At 36.9% G+C, this 22331-nt stretch overlaps 2 protein-coding genes across 3 annotated transcripts in view; one reads left to right on the forward strand and one right to left on the reverse strand.

The window, feature by feature from the left end:
- Window positions 1-2787: 2787 nt before the first annotated feature.
- On the reverse strand, window positions 2788-19329 carry txndc16 (thioredoxin domain containing 16). Its single transcript, XM_084096876.1, has 19 exons — window positions 18884-19329; window positions 18675-18757; window positions 18448-18521; window positions 17659-17733; window positions 17427-17548; window positions 17253-17343; window positions 16430-16586; window positions 16133-16299; window positions 13719-13779; window positions 13527-13647; window positions 13289-13435; window positions 13149-13208; window positions 12068-12236; window positions 11554-11690; window positions 10552-10636; window positions 10262-10400; window positions 9749-9918; window positions 9463-9653; window positions 2788-3381 (listed from the first exon to the last, which is right to left on the reverse strand). Exons 1-19 carry the CDS (start codon window positions 19023-19025, stop codon window positions 3170-3172), a joined length of 2403 nt encoding a protein of 800 aa, XP_083953002.1. The 5' UTR covers window positions 19026-19329; the 3' UTR covers window positions 2788-3169.
- An 833-nt stretch (window positions 19330-20162) lies between these two features.
- gpr137c (G protein-coupled receptor 137c) overlaps window positions 20163-22331 on the forward strand; it is a 28428-nt gene continuing 26259 nt past the window's right edge. The window contains exon 1 of one of the 2 annotated variants that reach the window (XM_084096061.1): window positions 20163-20934. In XM_084096061.1, the coding sequence (XP_083952187.1) occupies window positions 20461-20934 (474 nt within the window). In that variant the 5' untranslated portion in view covers window positions 20163-20460. The remainder of the gene's footprint in view (window positions 20935-22331) is intronic. The other variant, XM_084096060.1, reaches the window with a different exon arrangement.

Genomic DNA, 22331 nt, shown 5'->3' on the forward strand with positions numbered 1-22331 from the left:
CCCAGCTTTACCTCACAAACCTCCATGAACTCCATAAAAGCTTCACATTGATTTTTAAAATCAAAATTACGCTAAGACCATGTGACTGACTTTCTGGCCCTATCTGGAAATCTAATAATAAGTTGCTTAGTGTGGATTTCATCTAAGTTCCCAAGAATTTGTCTGAAGATCGATAGGACAATAAGAGCTTCAAGACAAAATCAATAAAATGATATGATTGGTCCCTAGTGCATTTCGTTAGTAACTGCACTGCCAGCTAACGTCTGCAGTCATTTCTTTCCAGACACTGCAAGACAATTCCACTAATGGCTATCATGATGTCATAATGAGTACAGATCAACTTTTAAGATTTTATCATAATTGGACTGCTAGAAACGGGCACAACCAAAACCAATGATTTCAAGAATGCACACTACTGTTCAAAAGTTTAGGGTCAGAAATGTTTCTTGAGCACAAAATCAGCATATTAGAATGATTTGTGAAGGACCATGTGACACTGAAGCCTGGAGTAATGATGCTGAATATTCAGCTTTGAGTTTGACAACACAAGAATAAATTAATTATACTGAAATAGAAAACTGTAATTTTATATAAATACTATTAAAATAAAATAAAATAATTATCTTAAATTGTAATAATATTTCACAATATTGCTGTTTTTACCATATTTCTGATCAAATAAATGCAGGCTTGGTGAGTGTGTAAGAGACTTCTTTCAAACTTACTGACCCCAGACTTTTGAATGGTATTGCATACACAAACAGCAGTGGTTCATTATAGGTTTAACCTACACAATTTTGAAGGGTTTCTTTAAATAGTAATATTTAACACCAAGATTTTGCCATTTAAAGTCTGCAGTCACCGCTCTCACTATAGGGGTAGAACAGAGGGCATCGATGTTAGTTCATTAAACTGCGGATAAACATATGAGTGGCTTAGACAGTTTAGCGTTAAATGATCCACATGCAATGTTAAATATCCACATGGCCTCTAATGCTCATGTGAATTTGTCCTAGATCATTACAGAAGACATTATGGTACCTTGAAAGACAAAGACTAATTTCATACAAAAACGCTGCTTATGAAGACATGATTTCCTGTGAAAACAATCACATAATGACAAGTTTAGAGCAAAAATTCAAGCAACCATAAAGATGGTTTATGAATTCAAGGAAAATGTTATTTACAGGGAAGACCATACAATGTTTGGACATCTAGCGGTTAAAAAACAAACTACATGCATTTTGCGCAATAACATTGTTTTGGTTGTGCTTCGGTTCTACTTGACTGTCATGAATATGGTTCGCAGCACATGTCCTGTGAACACATGGAAATCCAAAAAACAGATTTCATCCGAGTATCTGTAAGTGCAATACTTTATGCTGTTGTTTTGACTTATTTGAAACACTGATATTTTTAAATAATGACGTTACAAACGTTGTTATCATGACAATTGCCAGTCTTATATAGTCAAATGTTGCAATTTTTTTTAAATAACTGATATTCTGGCAAAAGAGTGAGAGATTATCCTACTACTCATAAAACATTCACTATTAGGTTTAGGAGATATAACCAGTTTAGATGGAAAGGATCTCAAGCTGACTAGCTGAAGACGTCAATGTAGCTAAACCCATTTATAGACACAATAATTACTTCCTTGAAAATACATTCCAGCACAGCGCAACAGCGATAATGAAATGACCCTTCACAATAGAATAGCCTAGATGCTTTACAAACATTACAGAGCTGAGCTACATGGTAATTTATCTATTCAAAATAGTACCTTGCTCACCTGTTGAGTGATAAAACACCATCTCCGCGTTGCTTTTAGGTTTCAAATCGTATGCTACTCCCACACAGACTGTTAAAAAAAAGCTCCCACATGGCAAAGTAGCTGGAGCGGAGCAACTTTTCTCTAATAACGGATATGACGAGACACACACGAGTGACATATGTTCGCAATTTCCCGCAAAAACCATCCCGACAGGTCTAAATAAACACTTATAATAGGCTTAACCATAGTGTCTCGGGGTAAGAAAAAAAACATATTTTGGAAGAAGGATTAATAATGCATTGACTTATTTTTTACATTTTGAACAAAAAAAAGTTACATATTGTTATGTAGGCCTACCTTTAAAATATATTTCATCCAATAAGTCAATATTTGTGTATAGTAGCCTATGTATTTGTTTTTGCCTATCATTTGTTAGACAGCAAGATGGATCTATAGGTTTCGGAACAAAGGTAAACAATTAAGACTCTACTTTTAATAAAGCAATTTTGCTTAACTGTTGAAACAATGTCCACTAGAGAAGTCAGAGAGGTCATGAGAAGTAGTACAGATAAACAGAGGTCTAAATGACTGTGCTTATAGAGTTTCCATGCAGACTTACACTGTATAACGACCTTCACATGGCTATGTATACAGTATATATGAACATCACATGTGCATGCAATCACACATTGGATCACATTGCATTGCCAAAAAATGGTATTTAAGATGTTCCCGAAAAACATCTGCATTAGGGTTTAAATACTGGACTGGAGATGGAGGGCTTGTTTGGTAACTTTGGTTTGAATTAAAAAGTAGTTCTTCCCTTGTTAAATGTGATGCTAATTTACTTTAACAATGCAGTCAACCAAAGACGCACCCACTTTCCGGTTTGACGTTAGACTTTCCATCATGGAAGAAGCACGGTATGGTTAAGAAAAAGAACAGGAAAAAAAAACAGTTGCTGTTCTTCCGTGACTGAAACAATGTGCAGTGTACAAATCGCAAATGTCATCCACATGTGAACCTCTGTATTTGTATAAAAGCATTATCAAACAGGCACATACTGTAAGAATAAGAATAATATATTTTCCCAAAAATGTTTACATAAATTCTTTTGATAAATACAGTGTCGTAGACTTTAAATACCTCATTCTGTATAGATAAAGATACAGCACTAAAATGTAAACTATCTTGTGAGTGCTTGATTTAATTTCTGGAAAAGTCCATTTGATTTTGAAAAAAGAAGTTGGATAATGTGCAACCTCGACATTCTGATAAACATTTCTGCGAATAGCACAGAAGACATTAACGGCACATGTAACGTGAAATCTGGCAGATGTCAAGCAGTCATGTGAAATGTTTACATAACCCTCTGTGCCATGAGAGGACTCGACTTTATAGTTCAGAGTGCTGACGGGGCGCTTGGGGGTTTGGTGATGGATGTGGAGTTTGTTTTTGGTTAGGCCTCTGCTGTCTGTTGCCTTCCCTGCCCCCATTCTTCATTTTAGGACCCTTCTGGGCTGCGTAAGTTGGTGCCTCTTGGTCCATTATTGCCAAAAAGTCAAAGAACGGCACAGGAGGGCCCCGTTTCCCATCTGGGATCAAGCCTAAAAGTACAACGGAGAAAAAAACAGAGATTGTTGTTCGTGACGTCTGTCAAACTCATTAATGTTGATGAAGAACAGCTAGCATAACTTAACACAAGCTACTCTGCGCAAATGCTACTTGTGACAACAAAACAGCACTTAGGGAGTAAATGATGCTTGATACCTGGAAATCTGAAGTAGAGGAGTTTACTAATGGAGAGTGACAACTGCTTCCAGATGTCTTGGTGTGGAAACTATGTAAATGTAAACTGATCTACTGTGAAAACATAGCTGCCTGCATGCTATAACAGACTGAAATAAAACTATTTATAAATGAATGCAAATCACTAAACACTGGGGGTTAGGCATTTTATTCTTAGTATTTGTGAAATTAACTCATCTGAATTTACACAATCCAAAAAGAGCCAATTAAATTGACCAAAAGTTTAGATCAAAATTTTCTCTAAACTTTATATTGGTTGAAAATGTAGTACTGTTTTAAGTGTTTGGAGTCAGTAAAATAAAAAATTAAAAAAAACTTTCATTCAGCAATGATGGATTAAATTGATAAACAGTATTTCCACAAAAACATTAAGCAGCACAGTTGTTTTTTGAAATTTTTCATGAGCAGCAAATCATCATATTAGATTGATTTCTGAAGGATCATGTGAAAATTCAGCTTAACATATATTAAAATAGAAAACACTTAGAAATTATAATATATCACAATATTATAGTTTTTACTGTATTTTCGATCAAATAAATGCAGCCTTGTTGAATATTTAAAAAAATAATATTAAAAAAAAAATCTCATAGACCCTAAACTTTTGAAAGTTACTGTTAATTTCTACAGAAAAGGGTTCCTTGAATTATAATAAGTCATGCGTTCACAGATAATTCAAATTCAAAATAGTTTTACAGCTTCATGGAGATGATAAAACAATCTGACACACAGCAAACTGGAAGACCAAACATTGCTTCTGCTGTCTCCACTGAAATGGGCGCATAGACAACACTGAAGACGTGGAAAATATGTGCAGACCTTAGTATCTCTTCCATCCAAAAGAAATAATTGCTGGCTCATGGATATTACTTTGCAAAACATTTTTGCAGCACACTGATTAAAAACCTGTGCACCCCTGACACCTAGAACAAGCATAACTGGAAGAGTCCAGCAGTTTCTGGATTGAAAAACAACTGCTGAATAAATAAATGTGTACACCTGTGTTTAAATGTTTGGGGTTAGTAAGGTTTTTAAAATGTTTTTGAAAGAAGACTCTAAGCTCATCAAGGCTTCATTTATTTGATCAAAAATACAGTAATATTGTGAAATATTATTACAATTTAAAATAAGAGTTGTCTAATTTGCAGGATTCTTTGATGAACGGAAAGTACAAAAGAACAAAATTTATCTTAAATAGGAATCTTTTGTAAAATTATAAATGTCTTTACTGACACGCATTTTTTAAAATAATGTTCTATGGGGTGAGTTCCACTTATAATGTTATCAAGATTTCTACATCAAAAAACATTAAGAATAATAAGCTATTTTCTATACACAGGATAAGCGATCTTTATTCAGAGGGAGTGTTTATGTCCTTTGTTGAAATAACCCAAAAATATGGTCTGACTAGGGAAAATAATTTTTGGAAATATTTACAAATAAGGGATTGTATTACCAAAGGGAACTTTACTCAAAGCACAAATGCAGTGGTGGAGTTTTTAAAATTGTCTGGTACAGCACATAGAGCAGCTGTTTTCTACAAATTATTTAACAATTTAAAAAAAGAGATATGTGAAAATTTGAGGACCATCTGGCAGAGAGATCTGAGTTGTGTCATTAGTAAAGAAGATTGGTGCAAAGTTCTGTCACATTCCAATAAATATATAAGAGAGGCCAGGGGTAAATTTACTCAGTACAAATTAATACATAGATGGTACTTCACTCCTTCTAAACTTCACAGAATGGGAATTATGCCTAATAATTGCTGGAAATGCAGCTCAGATCCAGGGACATTTCTGCATGCTATTTGGGAATGTGGGACAGTTTACCCCTTTTGGCAAAGAGTACTGGACAGTATAGGAAGGTGGATCGGATTGACAATACCCATGTCACCAAGATTGTGCTTATTAGGGGATCAGTCTGTGTTACCGGGAGTTTTGAAATATGATTTTGTGGTTATAAAGGTGGGAGTGATTACAGCTGCTCGAGTGATTCTCAGTGTGTGGAAGGATCCATCTCCTCCAGAGTTTAACAGGTGGAAGGAAAATATGCTGAAAATTGTGTCATATGAAAAATTCTTGGCCAGGATTAATGATGATTTGGAGGGTTTTGACAAATCTTGGGGACGGGTTTTTGACTGAGATTGATGGATTTTTTATTGTTTAGTGCGCTTCTCTTTTGTTAAGTCTATTATTTTTGTGGTGTTACATGTATAGGCACTTTATAATTTGATTTTATTGTACCTTCTTATTTTTACATGTGTGTATGTCTGTAGTGATTATTGATAACAGGCCCAAAATGTAAATGTAAATGTGAATTAATCATGTGTTTGGAAGCTGTTTTTTTTTTTTTTTTTTTTTTTGTTATGGGTGTTTTGGTTTTATTTTGTTAAAAAATGTTAAAAATAAATAAAGACTTCAATTAAAAAAAAAAAGAATAATAAGCTATTTTCTGTCCTGTTTTTGACCCTCCTTTCAAACACACTGTTTTGATGGGCGTGCCGCATTCAAGATACAGTGTTTTTGAGAATCAATACAGTATCGCCAAACATAATATTGTGATATTCACTGTATGGATATTTTCTTACACCACTATTTACTACTAAAGAAGCAATGTTGTAATGTAGAAGTAGGTGTTGATCTTCTTCTGCAGTAACAGTCTTTTGTCACACTATGACGTAATAATGTGACACAATCCGAAATTAGTCGTTTTCTGAGCTTGGTTTCATTAAAGGGGTCATATAATGGTACATGCACTTTTACAAGTTGATTGTACTGAAATGTGTGTTGGTAGTGCCTGTACACAACCATCATAAAATGATAAAAATCCATCCAGTGTTTTTTTTTTTAATCTTCTTATATGTTTTCCCCTCTCTCAAATCAAGCCGTTCGATTTTGTGACGCCCCTCCCACGATTGTTGATTGACAGCAGCGTTTCAACACAGACCCGCCCTCGCTCGTGAGCGAGCTGTCAATCATAGTCCGCGCGGACCGGCGCGTTCATTGTTGATACGCTGGAGCACTGTCTATGAGCAGAATGGCGTCTAAGCGATTGTGGTGTTCTGTTCTTGGGTGTAATAAGGAACACAGCAGTCATTTTGATGTTCCTAAAGCCAAACCGCTGAAGACGCAGTGGCTGAGTTTGTTTTCGAAGGGAATATTCCCCACGATCGACGTCAATGCTTTCATGTTTGCGCGAATCATTTCACACACCAGACTGCTTTACAAACGAGGGTCAGTAATGTTATAAAGCTGGTTTTGCTAAGAAGCTGCTCCTGAAAAATGGATCGGTACCAACTATTCGTGTTCCTGCTGCACCTCCAGAAGAAGAAGTGAGTGTAACGTTTTATTAACCTTTATATTAATATTTATATTAATCTTTGCAAATCGCGGCTGTTTACACTCAGGGTACATTACAGCATGTTTTCTATATACGACGTTCTCAATATAATTCATAATCCCATGTTTATAATGAACAACGCGTTATGGTTATTGTGTTAAACGGTGTACGCACAGAACAGAGGGGCAGGGTGAGCAAAGCTCATTATCATTTAAAGACACATGCACTTAAACGGCGTGCTGAAAACAGAGCTGTTTTTGACCAGGTAAAATGAGTGTTTTCTTACAATACTAATGAGAATTTTTAATTAAAGTATATTACAAACTTTTAATTTAGACCCTAAAGAATCATATTAGCTTGTACAAAAATGGCATTATATGACCCCTTTAAAAGCTGTTTTTGGACTAATGAGGAGGTTTTGACTTACAGGATATTTTTATAGTACAATTACATCATATATGTCAAAAGATCAAGGAAAATGTGATTTCTTTAGAACGGTGGAGTATATTTAACTTGGATAAGAACTAGAACTGCAGGATTTTTGAGCCAGAACATCAGCACTAATCACACTCTGTGGACGTGGATCAACAGATGTGGTGGTTTCTACCGTCAAATGCTGGACTGCCATGCTTCTACATATCAGGAGACTGACGGACTATCAGGATGACTCCTCTGCTCATGAGCTCATGAGCCATCACTAATGTCTGTGGTGCGGTGGGATTAATCAGCCTGCGCAAATGTTTTGTCTCTGCCGCGATATGCATAGTAACTGACCAAACAAAATGTTTTTTGGTTGCTCAAATTACAGGAAAAGCGGACATCTGGGTCCTTGGAATTATTTTGGAAAAGGAGAATGATATTGAATCCAAACACATTTTTGTTGACAAGCATCATTATTATAATTGCTCATACTTACAGTTAGAGGTTTTTCCCATACCTCAAATAACACAGTTTGTTGAGAAAAGGCATCATATTACTTATCCTTAGAATCCGACTTATGATTCGACATGTGGACTATAAAACAGTCATAGACTGTTAGACTGTTAGTCATTGACTGAAGAGGGACACAAGCCATATCTATAGACCAGAATTCAAACTCTTCTCGCACCCCATGAGCGCAAAGGCGGTGAGTCTTGGCTCATCTAAACTAGTGTAACTCGAATGTGTTGATGATACAGAAGGACAATGACACTTATTGAGGAAGTTTCTATGTGAAATGTGAAATTAAAAAAAGAATCTTGCTTGTGCTCAGACTGAATCCTTTCTCTGGTCACAGAGAAAAAAGAAGGACAAACCCATGAATGTGTAATGGGAAAGATTACACTACCACCCAGTCACACTTGCAGTATAAGAAGCTACAACACTTACATCACAGTCATACGGCAGTGAGACAATATACAAAGAGCCTAATAAAATCTATGGGGTCATAAAGCAGAAAGGAAACAACTATTGTTTTTCCAACTACCAAGAGTCACAAAACAGGCGCGTATACGGTGGTTCTTTTAACAGCAATACAAAGGACATTTCATTATAATTACACTAATGCTTCAAGGATAAAATTCAGATGATGTGTAGACAATTGTATTTGCTCTGCATCTGACTGGAATATGAAATTTAATAAATATCTTCCGATGGATAAAGTGCTTCATCCATCCTCATAAAACACATTTTAACCGACAGACGGATGAAGCCAAGTGCAAAAAGCTGCCAAAAAAGTCCCCAGGCCCCAGGAGTCCGGCAGAAGGTTTCAGGGAAATAACTTGTAACAATCAGACACAATTAAGGGATACAGTTTCCTCTCAGCTTCGTAGGAAGCAGATGGGAGATGCTGAGATGTGGGTATAAAACCAGTCCAGGTTTTGACGCTGACAAAAGCAAGACCCGCTCTGAGGCCATCAGCAGGAATGGAGCGGCGTGTCTTTGGGGACACACGAGTGAGAGCGCATTTTGGAAGGGCATCAACAGAGCTGAGTGCTGGATCTGAGTGATTGGGTTTGTTTTTTACCACAGACAACAATAGAGATTGTATTCGGGGAAAAGTGTTGATGAAGTCCTGAATGGACAGGGTGTGATCTCATAAAACATCTTTACCTTGTGCCAGCCTTTTCAGGGCCGTGCAATGACCGATTCCTGGAACTGTGGGTATGTAACGGACATCGATAACTATACAAGGACACACGTTTGAAGACATCAAATACGAAGTAATGTGAACAGCAGCTAAAGAGGAGGTGTGAAGGCATTCATATCCTTCATGTTTCCACTGTTTTCACACTAATATTCTTGTGAAATTAGTGCAAAATCTCCTCAATTTTGCCAAAAAGGCAAAGCCAATTACGAGTAGTTTTTCTATCATGAATGAAAGTGAGCTACTGACAAAGTCACAGACAGCGTACATACAGATGCCATTAAATAAGATAAAAATGAGATTTATTGCCCCAAAAATGTGGAATAGCCTTCCACTGTGTGTTAGAACTGCTCAATCATATTTTGTAGGTTTTTTTTGGATTAAAAATCTCTAATTAAAAGATACAAGGACTCGCCTGCTGGTTGTTCCTGTCCGTTTTCCACATCATGAATCCACTGCAGGATGTTCTTAGCCATAAGGGGGCGCTCTGGGGGGAAAAGGAACACCTCTCCTCCAGTTCTTAACTTTGAAATCACCAAAGCAGGAAGTGGAGGTACAAAGCCAAGATACTTCTCCAGGACAGACCTCCCAACAGGTGTCCGACCCCTAGAACAATGAAACCACATTGATGACAACTAACAAAGGGTTTGCTTAAAGTGAATGCATTTTGATTAATGAGTCTAACAGATCATGTTCCTCACAGATGGATCCAACATGGCAGGAAGGAATCCAGCTTTCCAGAGCTCAGTGGACGCTTTATCTCTGCTAAAGACTTCGTACTCTCTGTGCTGTCCTCCTTTCCGATAAAAAGCAGTAGCAAAGGTTTCTCAAGCTCCAAATACCAGGGAAGATTATCCACTGTCAGTTCTGGCTTTAATGCAAAACATATTTTGATCTTGTTAGTGAGTTTTTGGTTGTTTACCAAAAGGCAAACCAAAATGTTAAGGCAAAATTTCAAATTTTAATTATTATTATTTTTTTATTCAAGTCTTCATTGATTATTTTTAGCTTTATTTGAAATAAAAACAATTTAATAGTTATTGTTTAGTATAAAAGCACTTTTAACTACGTCAATGGGGAGAGACAGTCAATTCAAATGACTTAAATTCCACTAAAACACATGTGATTTCAATATAACGTACCATTGAGCAACTGTGAAGGATAGTGTTTAGAGACTAGAGTGAACTTGCAACTATGCTACCAAAACAACTTACAAAATGATCCAGTTCCACTCGTTTTATGAGTGAGACCTGGTCTGTTGGTGAGGATGATGGGATAGAATAGACTTCATAAGGAACTCCAGGGCCGTGGGATACCAGTAAAGCAGGCAGGTTCACTGACAGTCCCTCTACCCTGATCAAATACAGAGCAGTCAGCCAGAACGCTTTCTTACACTTCACTGAAAAGTCCACACATGTTTTATCTTGTTAAGGAGCTTGAAATGCAAGATATAATCTAAAGTTGAATACATCATCAAAATAGTTATGGTTAAACTGTCAGGTACCATTGCTCCGCCTCTTTGTTGGCAAATAGCCCAAGAATTGTCTCCCCTCTGAGGATTCTTGCAGCTTCTTCAAATAAGGTTACACCTAAAACATAAAGAGCACCTGACTGACAGATTCATGGGCATATCAAGTTATGCAATACATGCTACACCCAATAAAATACATTTTGGTTGCCATAATATAAAATGAAGAATGCAACGTACAAGTAGAGTAACATTTTAAGAGGTTGGTCATATACAGTAGTAAGCAAAAACCAGTAGTAATTTTGTTTTCAATTATGTCCATTTGCCACCATCTCTCTGACCATTACAATTAAACAGTCCGCTATGGAATAGTTCACCAAAAATCATTTACTCACCCTCATGTCATTCCAAACCGTAACATAAACGAATATAATTAGAAAATTGCTGGTAACAAAACAGTTTTGGTAAGCATTGACTTCCATATGAAAAAAACAATGAAAAAAAGAGAGAGACATTTTTCAAAATATCTTCTGTTACACAGCAAATACAAAAACATCCTTGCTTAAAGGTAAGGTAATGAAACACTTTTGAAACACTCTTCACATCCTGATCAATAATAGAAGTGGTCTAAATATATATATATATATATATATATATAAAAAAAGATATATCTCTTCTGTGGAAGTTACCAAGAAATGTTCGTCCAATCATTGCATTTGGTTCGCTCTGTAGGGAGGGTGGGATCTAATGCTTTCAAAGCTAGCTTGCTATTGCTAGCCTCTCTGAAATTGCCTAAACTACCTTTACTAAAATAATCTTACTGACAACAAACAACTTTTTTCATTTCATTTTTGAAAAAAAAAAAAAAAAAAAAAGTCACTTTCATTGTGCTACATCAAATTATACAAGGAAAGATGAGGAAATAAAGGATAGAGGTAATGACTGGATACATCAACTAAAATCACAGTCCAGTCGGTTAAAAAAACATTATAAAAATGCCCAGAAAAGGGATGTTGGTCCTGGGAAAAAGGAGCTTACCAGTATCTTGCAATGAACTGAACAGGCCCAGCACTCTGACAGCGGACAAATCTACATGTTTACTGTACAAATCTCCCTCTAAGAATGACGTCACCTCAGCAGAGGAGGATAGATGGGAAGGACTGACGACCAGACTCCTGCAAGAACAAAATTAACTCATTAATAAACATTACTGAGGTGTGGAATGTTCAATTGCGATGTCTTTATTAAAGACTATTGTTTTTTCGGGTGGGAATGTAGGCAGTGCATTTACCATCACTGCACTGTTGTCTTGGGACTAACTATTAATTGATTTTTGATTGTGCTCTACAGATAAGACACCACAATTGCCATTATCAGCTCAAACCATATAAGAACATATAATAGAAGGCAAACTGCAAATGCACACTGTAGCACTCGACTCTTGCGCACAATCATCAGGCCACTAATTAAAAAAAGACGCTTTCAGGTTAATCCTGAGTGACGCAGACCCAGAGGATCGGAATTTGTGTGAGAAAGATGACGTGAAACTCACAGTAGTATGAACGTGTGTAGGCTCTTGGTTCCCAGCATGCCTCTGTACGGCTGAGCAGCAGCCATGGGGCGGTAGATCATAACGGTGGGGAAGGAAGTGATGTTCTGATCACTGCAAATATCACTCAATTCTCCACAGTCTACAGCTGCCAACTCCACCCCACTCACACCTGAACATGATAAAGAAAAGTGCATTTAGTGAATGCTGATATTAATTACAAAGTCTTCGCCACCCTAACTAACATTAGTGGACATTTTTTAAGCATGTGGTGTCATTTGATAAAATGGACACAAAAATGGTGCATCTTTAAATCCCTTGACGTTTTAATTATGCAATCTTCAGGTGTGAAAAAGTATTTGCCCCATATATATGTGTAAATGGGGTACATATATATGTGTATGTTGATCCAAACCTGTATGACTTAATGTGGAACACAGATGATATTTTGAAAAATGTCTGTTTTTGTCTATACAATAATACGATACAATTAGAATCAATGAGATTCTAATATTGTTTGGACCCCAAAATGCTACAAAATGTATTATTTTTTCATTCCACAAAAGAGAGAAAGTCATACAGGTATTAAATGACGAGAGTAAATTATGACAGGATTTGATTTAGTTGTATTAAACTATTTCAAGAAAGATGATGAAATAAAAGATAAAGGAAATAACGGCATAGATCAACTAAAAATCACAGACCAGTCGGTTAAAAATCGTTACAAAAATGCTCAGAAAAGGGATGTTGGTTCTGAGGAAAAAGTTCAACATTATTTGTTTGCAGATTCCACTTTAGTTGTTATTTTATTATCTAATGCAAATAATTTTTGAGACCACTGTAAAAGCAAAACTATTTATTATGTGGAGATCAGAGAATGATTTTTCTTTAACATTGGCTGAAAATGGATTCCATCAAATGAATCTTTAAAAAACAAAAACAAAGACATAACTCAATTTACAGCATTTCTACATTCTGCTACTCTGGCCATTGTGTTCAATTGAGTAGCAGAATGTAGAAATGCTGTAAATTGAGTTATGTCTTTGTTTTTGTTTTTTAAAGATTCATTTAAAAATGCTTTTACCTTCAAGTGCATCCGCCACCTCTATATATGACTGAATAAAAGCCATACAGACAGCGTCCCCTAGAGGATAAAAGTGGATACATCAGGTTCATAGATTCCTCTAATACAGCAAATATAGTTAGACAAATATTAAAACTTACATTTAAAATAGAACAGCACCACCGTGATATCATTCTGCGTGACTGTAGTTTGAAAAGTGTCTGATGTGAGTTCAGTAACAGACTCCAAATCCGGCATATGATCACGGTCTCTGTACACAGCCTCTGACACCTCATCATCAAGGATATCTGGATGAAGTCAACAAGATCTTTAGAACCAGTTTAAAACCATTCTAAGACCTGGAACTAGTTAGCAATGATCACACAGGTGGCATCCTACCAAGATCTGACCACTGTTCCTCATCTCCCTCTTCATCTTCAATCTTGTGTTCTTGCAAAACTTCTTCTTTGAAGAGTTTCAAAACCTCCTCTGCACTATTTAGGGTCAAATATTTCACATCCTGTTGACAAAAGTTCTTGTTAGAAACAGATTTTTCAGATAATCACAGCCACATTCAAAGGTTAAACTGACCTCTTGTGGGAGTCTGTATGCAGCGTTATATTTCAGTGGAGTTTTCACGTTTGGACTTTCCCTGAAAAATGAAAAGATACAGTGTTGACCAAAAAAATAAGATCTTTGGAAGGCGATTTGGAGATGTGTATTTGGATGCTGTATGGATATAGCAAAACTGGAAACCCAAAACCATTTCCTTTTACTCTTATTGTGCATGATTCATTAGTACATCCTATGCCAAGAAAAGTTTTTCGTAATATTCACCAAAATCTAAGAACTTTCTATGCTTCCAACTTTTGTTTTTAGCTGATGGGAAAAGAAATATTACCAATGATATCATATTCCTCAAATCCAGAGAGATTAAACCAACCAACCTTGTGAGGTGTATACAACATTAGTGTAGTTAATGTGATAGTTAACATGTCTAACAATAAATAATACTTTTATTATTATTAATCTTGGATAATGCTTATTTTTGTGAACACTGATGCATTGTTAACATAAAAATTAGTAAATATTAAAACATTGTACAATGCCCTAATACATCAATTATTTAGCGATTATTTTATAATTAGTAAGATTTTTTTCTGGACAGAAATGAATGCTTTTATTCAGCAAATATGCATTAAATTAATCAAGTGATAGTAAAGACATTTACATTTCAAATAAATGCTGATCTTTTGAACTTTCTATTCAGCAAAGAGTCCTTAAAAAATGTAGAATGGTTTTGAACCTATAAAACAAGATATCAAAAATATTAAGCAGCACAACATTGCTGCTCAAGAAACACTTATTATTATTATGAAATCAGCATATTAGAATGATTTATGAAGGATCATGTGACACTGAAGACTGGAGTAATAATGCTTCAGCTTTGCCATCACAGGAATAAATAACATTTTAAAATATAAAATAATATATAAAATAAAAAAATATATAAACATTAACCAAGACAATATTAAAACACTCTAAAAAAATTGTTAGTTTATGATTTTTAAAGCTACAATATGTAATTTTTTTTCGCCGCTAGGGGTCGTTAACCTCTTACAATAACAAAAACCTCTTACGAAAACGCCACGCTGATATTGATCCTCGTTTTAGTTCTCCTTCTGCCATGGTCCATAATGTTTGAACGAAACAACAACAGCGTGAGGGTGCCGGTAGACTTAATGCAGTTGTCCACGTCTGTCGCCATGGTTACTATGGCAGTACAAGCGGAAACCAGGTATATTACGTCATTGACAGGCGACAAGTGGGACAGGGCGACAGGGACGAGCCATTATTATGACCGCCGCTAGCGTAGCTAGCGAAAGCGGTCATATAGGGATTGTCAAAGTTTTTTTTTTTTTTTTTTTCGTCAATCTACTGAATTTTCCGTCAACGATACCAGGGACACCGAAACACCGGGGAACATGAAATTTGGTGGGCATGTAGCCCCACTAGACTTTTACGGAAAAATTTAGTTTGGTCCCCCCCCGCGCTGGGCCCCCCCAAACCCAAAAAATGCAGTTTTTCCTAAATAACTACCTGAACCGTGGCACCGAGGATGAAGAAATTTTTATGGTATGTTGGTCTTAAGGGCCCACATCAACCTAGCCCATAATCACTCATTTGTGATTTGCGCCCCTCCCATAAAAAATGAAAATGCAATATTATTCTGCTTTAATCACCCCTATCTTCAGTTGAGATGTTCAGAACTGCACCATATTTCATGTGTATGATTAACTTGACATCCTCTGGGGGTATGCTAAGTTTCGTAGAATTTCATCCATGGGGGGGTATAAAATAAATTCATTTATGTGCACATTTAGTGACTGTACACTCATCGGCCTGTAGATGGTGGTGTTGAGCGAAGGGTTGCTGGTTTAGGATGATACTTACTGTCACACACACACATGCAGGAATACAAACAAACGCAAGCATGCACACACACTGACATCCACACGCACAGACACACACCCATACACACACATACAAATCCACATGCACAGACACACACACGCGCACACACATGTACGCACGCATACATACACGCACAGACACACACATACACAAACACACACACATACACACACACACACACACACAGACAGACATGCACATACTACTACTTTTTTTAGGTATATACATAAACACGCAATACAGCCAAATTACTCCACGTCATTTATTTTTGTGGAAAGCCAGTGCAGGCCTGAGCGGCGGTCATATTTTGTACCGCCATGCGGTACATCTAGTTTAAAATTGGAATTTCTCTGAAATTAAAAATCTTTGGGAACTTTTGGGATATTGTAAGTACACAACTGCAGGAAATCACACTGTGCAAGTGATTTTTGGATATTTTATTACAAAAATCTTATTTCCCATAGAATCTTGTTATATAAATATTGAAGTTGTACGAATTGCGCTATTGTTTTTATTGTCATCATCAGTACCTGGAAATGAGCACTACGCCAACCTCCCCGCGGAGCTGCAGGGCGAGAGTTTGAGCGGTGGCCCGGTCCAGGTGCTGGGTTTGGGGCTGAGAGAACAGAAACAGCACGGGCACACTGAGGTGGATATGAACCACATCTACCTCAGAGGGGTCCACCTCAGCCTCTGTCTGCCAGAAAAGTCCAGAATTGGATCAAAACAGAATGGATAATGAACTTATGCAAGAGACTTGAGAATCAGAAAAACTCCTTTTCATCATAAATGGAATAAATGTCAGGAAGTAGAAGAAGCTTACTCACCACTAGAGGTGCCTCCATCAGCTGGAGGAAGGTGTGTATGTTGATGGTTTTGAGTGGTTTCCTCATGGGAACGCTGGGGCATGGATCAGACTGGCTGGACACACCTTTACAGTGCAAAAACCACAGTCGTGCTTGTGAGGAAGAGGAATCGGCGACCCTGTACAGAACAAGATACATTTGAGGGATACTAAAGAAGCAGAAGAATTTGTTATAATTTAAGACAAAACTGAACAATATCTATTATTAAAGTGCCCCTATTATGCTATTTTAAAGGTTCCTATTTTTTTTCCGGTCTCCTACAATAGGTTTACATGCATCCAAGGTCACAAACCCTTTGATTTTCTCATAATACACTTTGCAGCATCTCTTCATTTCTCACAGTCTCCGAAAAAATTCGATTAAGGATTCAGTCTCTCTAAATCGCTCCTCTCTGAGAGCTACTCGGCTCTGATTGGTCAGATGGCCCAGTCTGTTGTGATTGGTCTACCGGACACAGTAACTCTTTGATCTTTGAAACTTTGCAGACCTTTTCCATTAACATACAGCTATATTACACACTTCATGACGGGTAATATACAAAAAAGCATAATTGGGGCACTTTAATAAAATGTTAGCTGACTATATTGTGGTTGTTGGATATGCAAACATCTAATGAGAGCTTTAGAACGACACTGGGAACACCTTGTGGCCATTTTTGAAATACATTAAGAAGGGCTTGAAAGGATTATTATTTTTATTTTTTTGTAATATGGACCATTATTCACGTGTCTGAGATAAATAAATAAATAAAATATATCAATCTTTAGAGTAATGTTAAGCTCACCCCATGTGTTTCAGGACTAGAGAGCCAGTTGTCTGGACAAACTGGTACTTGGTTCCATACACAAATGCTGCCTCCATCAAAGCTCGGTGCTCTGTTCGGACAAACAAGAGATGTTATTCCAATCAAGAAAACGGACTCTAACAGCAAAATACATACAGAGAATAGAGATCGTACCTGGAAGGCCAAGCACCGGTATGTGGCCGACCACAATGTCACTGTTTTGTTTGGCCACTCTCTCCACGCGCAGCAGCTCAGCAGGTGTGTGTACGTAATGGACTTCATTGAAGAGGACCGAGCTGAATGGAGGATAAAAGGACACATTCAAAGGTCGTCACTGTAGTTCCATCAGGCAAAATATGAAATCTTTAAACGCTGTTGCTATTGTACATTTTAAATAAGAACTCACAAAAGGACATGAGAAACAATCGCGTTGACGTCAAATACGGTATCGATGTCAAAACTCCTAAGGACCTCCGAGCCTCTGGAATGATAAAAGACAAAAAAAATGGGATTCATGTCATTCCAGACCTGCATGACTGAAGTCATATTGACCATTTTTACAGCACTTTCTTATCATTTTTGATGCTGAAGTCATTCACCTTCACAGTATGGCAAACATATCCTTCTGTGTTCCATGGATAAAAGAAAATCATATGGGTGTATACACTGCCGTTCAAAGGTTTGGGGTCAGTAAGATTTTTTCTGAAAGAAGTCTCTTATGCTCACCAAGGCTACATTTGATCAAAAATACAGTAAAAACAGTAATATCGTAACATACATTAACAAATTAAAATAACAGTTTTGTATTATAATATTTTAAAATGCAATTTGTTCCTGTGATCAAAGCTGAATTTTCAGCATCATTACTCCAGTCTTCAGTGTCACATGATCCTTCAGAAATCATTCTAATATGCTAATTTGCTGCTCAAGGAACAATTCTTATTGTCAATATTGACAACAGTTGTGCTCCTTAATATTTTTGAGGACTTCCTGTGATACAGGAATTTTTTAAGTTCATTAGAACGGCATTTATTTTAAATATATATAGTTTTTAACATTATAATTGTCTTTATTGTCACTTGTCAATTGAATATACCCTTGCTTTCTTTGAAAAATCCTTAAATTTTACTTACCCCAAACTTTTAAACAAAGATGTTTCTATAATTAGATGAGGGTAAATTATATAAACCTGTACCTGAACAAGTGCGCCTTGGTCATGAGCTTTTCTCCAGTGCAGTAAATTTCTATAGCATCTTTTGAACAGTTCACCTGTAAAAACAGTTATATTCAAGCTGTTTCGCTTTATTGCAGCATAGTCAATTTCATGTACCAAGTTATACTAACATAACTACAAACCAAAGCTCCTTGTGCTTACATTCCGATGCATCTCTCTGGTGAGAGATCAAATGAGATTTTTCTTACCTTTACAACAGATATCCCATAGTCCTCTAGGGCATCTGCTGACATCTCGAGCTGCTCCATGAACAATTTGATGGTTGGATTGACTGCAAGTAAAAATAATAATAATTAATAATTTAACATTGTTTTGACACCTCAAATCCATTGAAATACGCTGAAGTGCTATGACAACTGTTCTTCAATCATTTTCAAAACATTAAACAAAGTCTCACCATGGTTTCCAAAGTATATAAAGGATGTCTTCCCCGTGTGCATCCTCTCCATGAAGCTCTGGCTGGAATCTTCTATCAGTTCGGAGGAACATTGTTCTGCTGTCAGGCCAAACAGAAACGCAACCAAATAGAAGATGCACATGGTGCCCTTTTCCACTTTATGGACCTCTAACTTACATATATTTACATTAGTTCATATTAGGGAAGAACCCATCAATAACAACTGGTACTCAAATAATCCATATCCAATCAAAACAACTCGCCTGTGCTGTGCAACTGAATGCATAATTCATAGCTTAGCATATTGCACTTTTAAGGTCAACCTATTAAAAAAAAAACGATATGACCCTTTTGCAAATCCTTTTAGGTTAATGATTCCGGGCCATTGTTACAAAACTTAACCACTGCAAGGCAAGCGTACATCCTCAAACATTACTGTCTACAACAACATGCGCAAATGTTGTCCAATCAAATGTTTGGGGAGGGTTTAACGGTGTGTTGAACACCAATCAGAAGGCTCATAATACCAACGAGAAAACCAATGAGAATGAAGTAGGCGGATATATCATGGATCATCGGTGAATGTCATTTGAAAAGCCTGTCATTTTGGCTCGAACGAACAGTATTTTCAATACACCCACTATTTCTAATGGGATCCAAGATGGCGACTAAGCGCGTCAGTTTCCAGCTTCTCCCTATTGGCCGGAAGGTGGGGCCCGAGCGTGATCGCTCCCTACATTTGATAATCGTTTTTTTATAGAGTTGTTTTTCTTTGCTTGGAGGAGGGAGCTGCCTTGCAGAGATTTTTATTTTATTTTAATTATTATACTTATTTTTCCATACCATGCTTACAAAACGTCCAAGAATCTATTGCATGCACAAGCCACAGCTTAACTGATTGTACATCCATCAATTTTTAAAAAATAAAGAATGCAATTATTTTACATTTTACGTTACCGATTACAAATTCAATCCAGTCTTACAAATTAACTACTGTAGACATTAAAAGCAACATGCGCAAACGTCCAAGCAAATTGATGGTACTGAAATAATAACGTCAATACTTAGAAAAGGAGAGGCAGGACACCTAAAAAGACAAATGATTGGTTTCTCAAAAAAAAAAATAGGCGGAGCGCTAATCGCTCTTTGGCCAACGTACTAGAAAAGTCAAGTCATTTTGGCTCGAATGCGACAGAAATTTTCCATTCAGCTCTATTCAACTGAGAGCCAACATGGCGACACAAGTGCGTCAGATTCTAGCTCTCTCCCATTGGTCAGTAGGCGGGGCCCGAGCTGCAACGCTAGCCAGCTGATCGCTTTTTTCTCGCTCTAGAGTTTGCTTTTCTTAGCTCGGAGGGAGCTGCTTTGCAGAGATTGGGGGACTCTGTCGTTTTTTTAAATAATTTGTTTTCCACATCTTGCTTTTGAACATCCAAGAATTTACGTTAAAGTTTATTCCGTAGGATAAGAACTCAGGGCAGCCTGTAGTTTTTCATTTTCAGCTCATATGTCATTTGTAATTAAGTTTGACGTTTTTAAATTTCTTATGATTTCTAAACGTCTGCACGAAAAGTTTCATGGAAAAGGAAAACGGTAGAACGTTTTGGATAAGTCGGCGTGATAGCGAGCATCCAGGCGATATGTTGTTTTTACTAGAAAACCAGGTCAGTGTCAGTGTTTGGACGGACTCCTCCTCCTCCTCCCCTTCTTCATCATCCTCCTCCGCCGAGCTGATCCAGGCTGCGGTTCCCCCGTCCGTGGAGCTCGGTCTCACGGTTCTTTACACAGTTTTGTATTCGCTCCTGTTCGTGTTTGTTTACCTGCAGCTCTGGTTGATTCTGCGCTACGGATACAAGCGCTTCAGCTACCAGAGTGTTTTTCTCTTTCTCTGTTTGCTCTGGTCGGCTTTGAGGACGACACTCTTCTCTTTCTACTTTAAAAATGTTGTTCAAGCAAACCAGCTTCAGCCTTTGCCGTTCTGGCTCCTGTATTGTTTTCCAGTCTGCCTGCAGTTCTTCACATTGTGTCTGCTCAACCTTTATTTTGCTCAGGTAAGTCCTACTTTGCTGTTTCCCATTGAATTGAATTTGTTTTTTGTTTTGCAATGTATTACACAACATCTAAATGTGGGCTGATTATCTAATTAGCATATACATCAATGTAATCTGTTATACAGAGATAAAATGAATCCTTTTGCATTCATGTTGAATGCAATTTCCATGCAACTCACATCTAAGTGGGTCCCTCCCACCAAATGTGTTTACTTCATCTGACTGACTTCATGCTGTTGCAATTGAAAGCATTATCATACTGTCATACAGGCATATTGTGTTTTTTTTTAAAAAACTCAGAGACATTCATCATCATGTTCATGATACTGGGACAAGAGCGCAGCTGGAGGTCATCAGTTTCTGTTCAAGTTCCTCTGCTTGGCCACAACAGAGCAGTTCACAGGACGCTCTGAATGAAGTCTATTATTGCCACTTTTGGTCCATCCTTCCACCCTTTGTGAAGTCTTGGCCGTCTGTGAATGCATAACCTTATCATGCAGGGGATGAAATATTGTTCATCTCCTCTCCGAAGCTTTGTGCACTGAAGGACAGAACATTACAGGTCCTTATTCTATGCTGGAAAAATAACAACTACTTAGTTCACACAAAAATTACACTAACACTATTCAGCACCAAAGCTGTTGTATTTAATTTATTCTGTACACCACAAAAATAGAGGTTTAGAAGTGTGCCCACACTGCTCTTTTCCATACAGAGAAAGTGAATGGTGACTTAGGGCTGTCAAGCTCCAAAAAAAAAAAAAAAAACACACCATAAAATGAACATAATAGTAGTCAGTCAATATGAGTACAGCGTGCTATATATCCCAAGCCTTCTGATGCCACATGATGGATTTATGATAGAAACAGACCAAAATGGTTGAGTTCCTGTTGCTCAAACAGTACAACATGCCATTTGCAACGTCGTGGGTTTGATTCCCAGTCTCCCAATGTAAGTTGTACAAAAAATGCATAATATAAATACAAAATTTAAGTCGTTTTATGCTTAAAATAAATTCCTCCGATGTAGCTCTAAAATCTCATTTGTGATTTGAATATGGATATGTTTTCAAAATGTTTTTCTTTCATTTTCTTTTTATGAAAAAGAGAAGTGTCATTCTGCTAAACTTCTTTTTTTCTCAAAAACAAAAGAAGATATTTTGAAGAATGTTGGAAACCAACAGAAGAAATAAACTCATGAACTATCCCTTTAAATATCTCATGAAGCAGAGGAAAGTTTTTATAAAGTACTGTTGCTCTGGAGGTCTTGTTTTCTCTTAAAAGATCAAGGCTGAAAAGATCCTTAATATGTTTGAGCATGTTATTAATACGCCCTTTGAAGGCATCAAATCACCCTCTAATTTATTTAATTTTTTTGTCTGTGCAAGTCAAGAGACA

The sequence above is a fragment of the Abramis brama genome, assembly GCF_963993115.1.
Source record: "Abramis brama genome assembly, chromosome: 21".
Lineage (NCBI taxonomy): Eukaryota > Metazoa > Chordata > Actinopteri > Cypriniformes > Leuciscidae > Abramis > Abramis brama.

Excerpts from the sequence above, each read along its gene's own strand:
- txndc16 (XM_084096876.1), bottom strand. The coding sequence starts at position 19,025 with ATGTGCATCTTCTATTTGGTTGCGTTTCTGTTTGGCCTGACAGCAGAA. Across the intron at positions 18,522-18,674 it reads ATGGGATATCTGTTGTAAAG|GTGAACTGTTCAAAAGATGC; the intron begins GTAAGAAAAATC and ends CTGTTTTTACAG. Across the intron at positions 9,919-10,261 it reads GAGTGGAACTGGATCATTTT|CCAGAACTGACAGTGGATAA; the intron begins GTAAGTTGTTTT and ends TTTGCATTAAAG.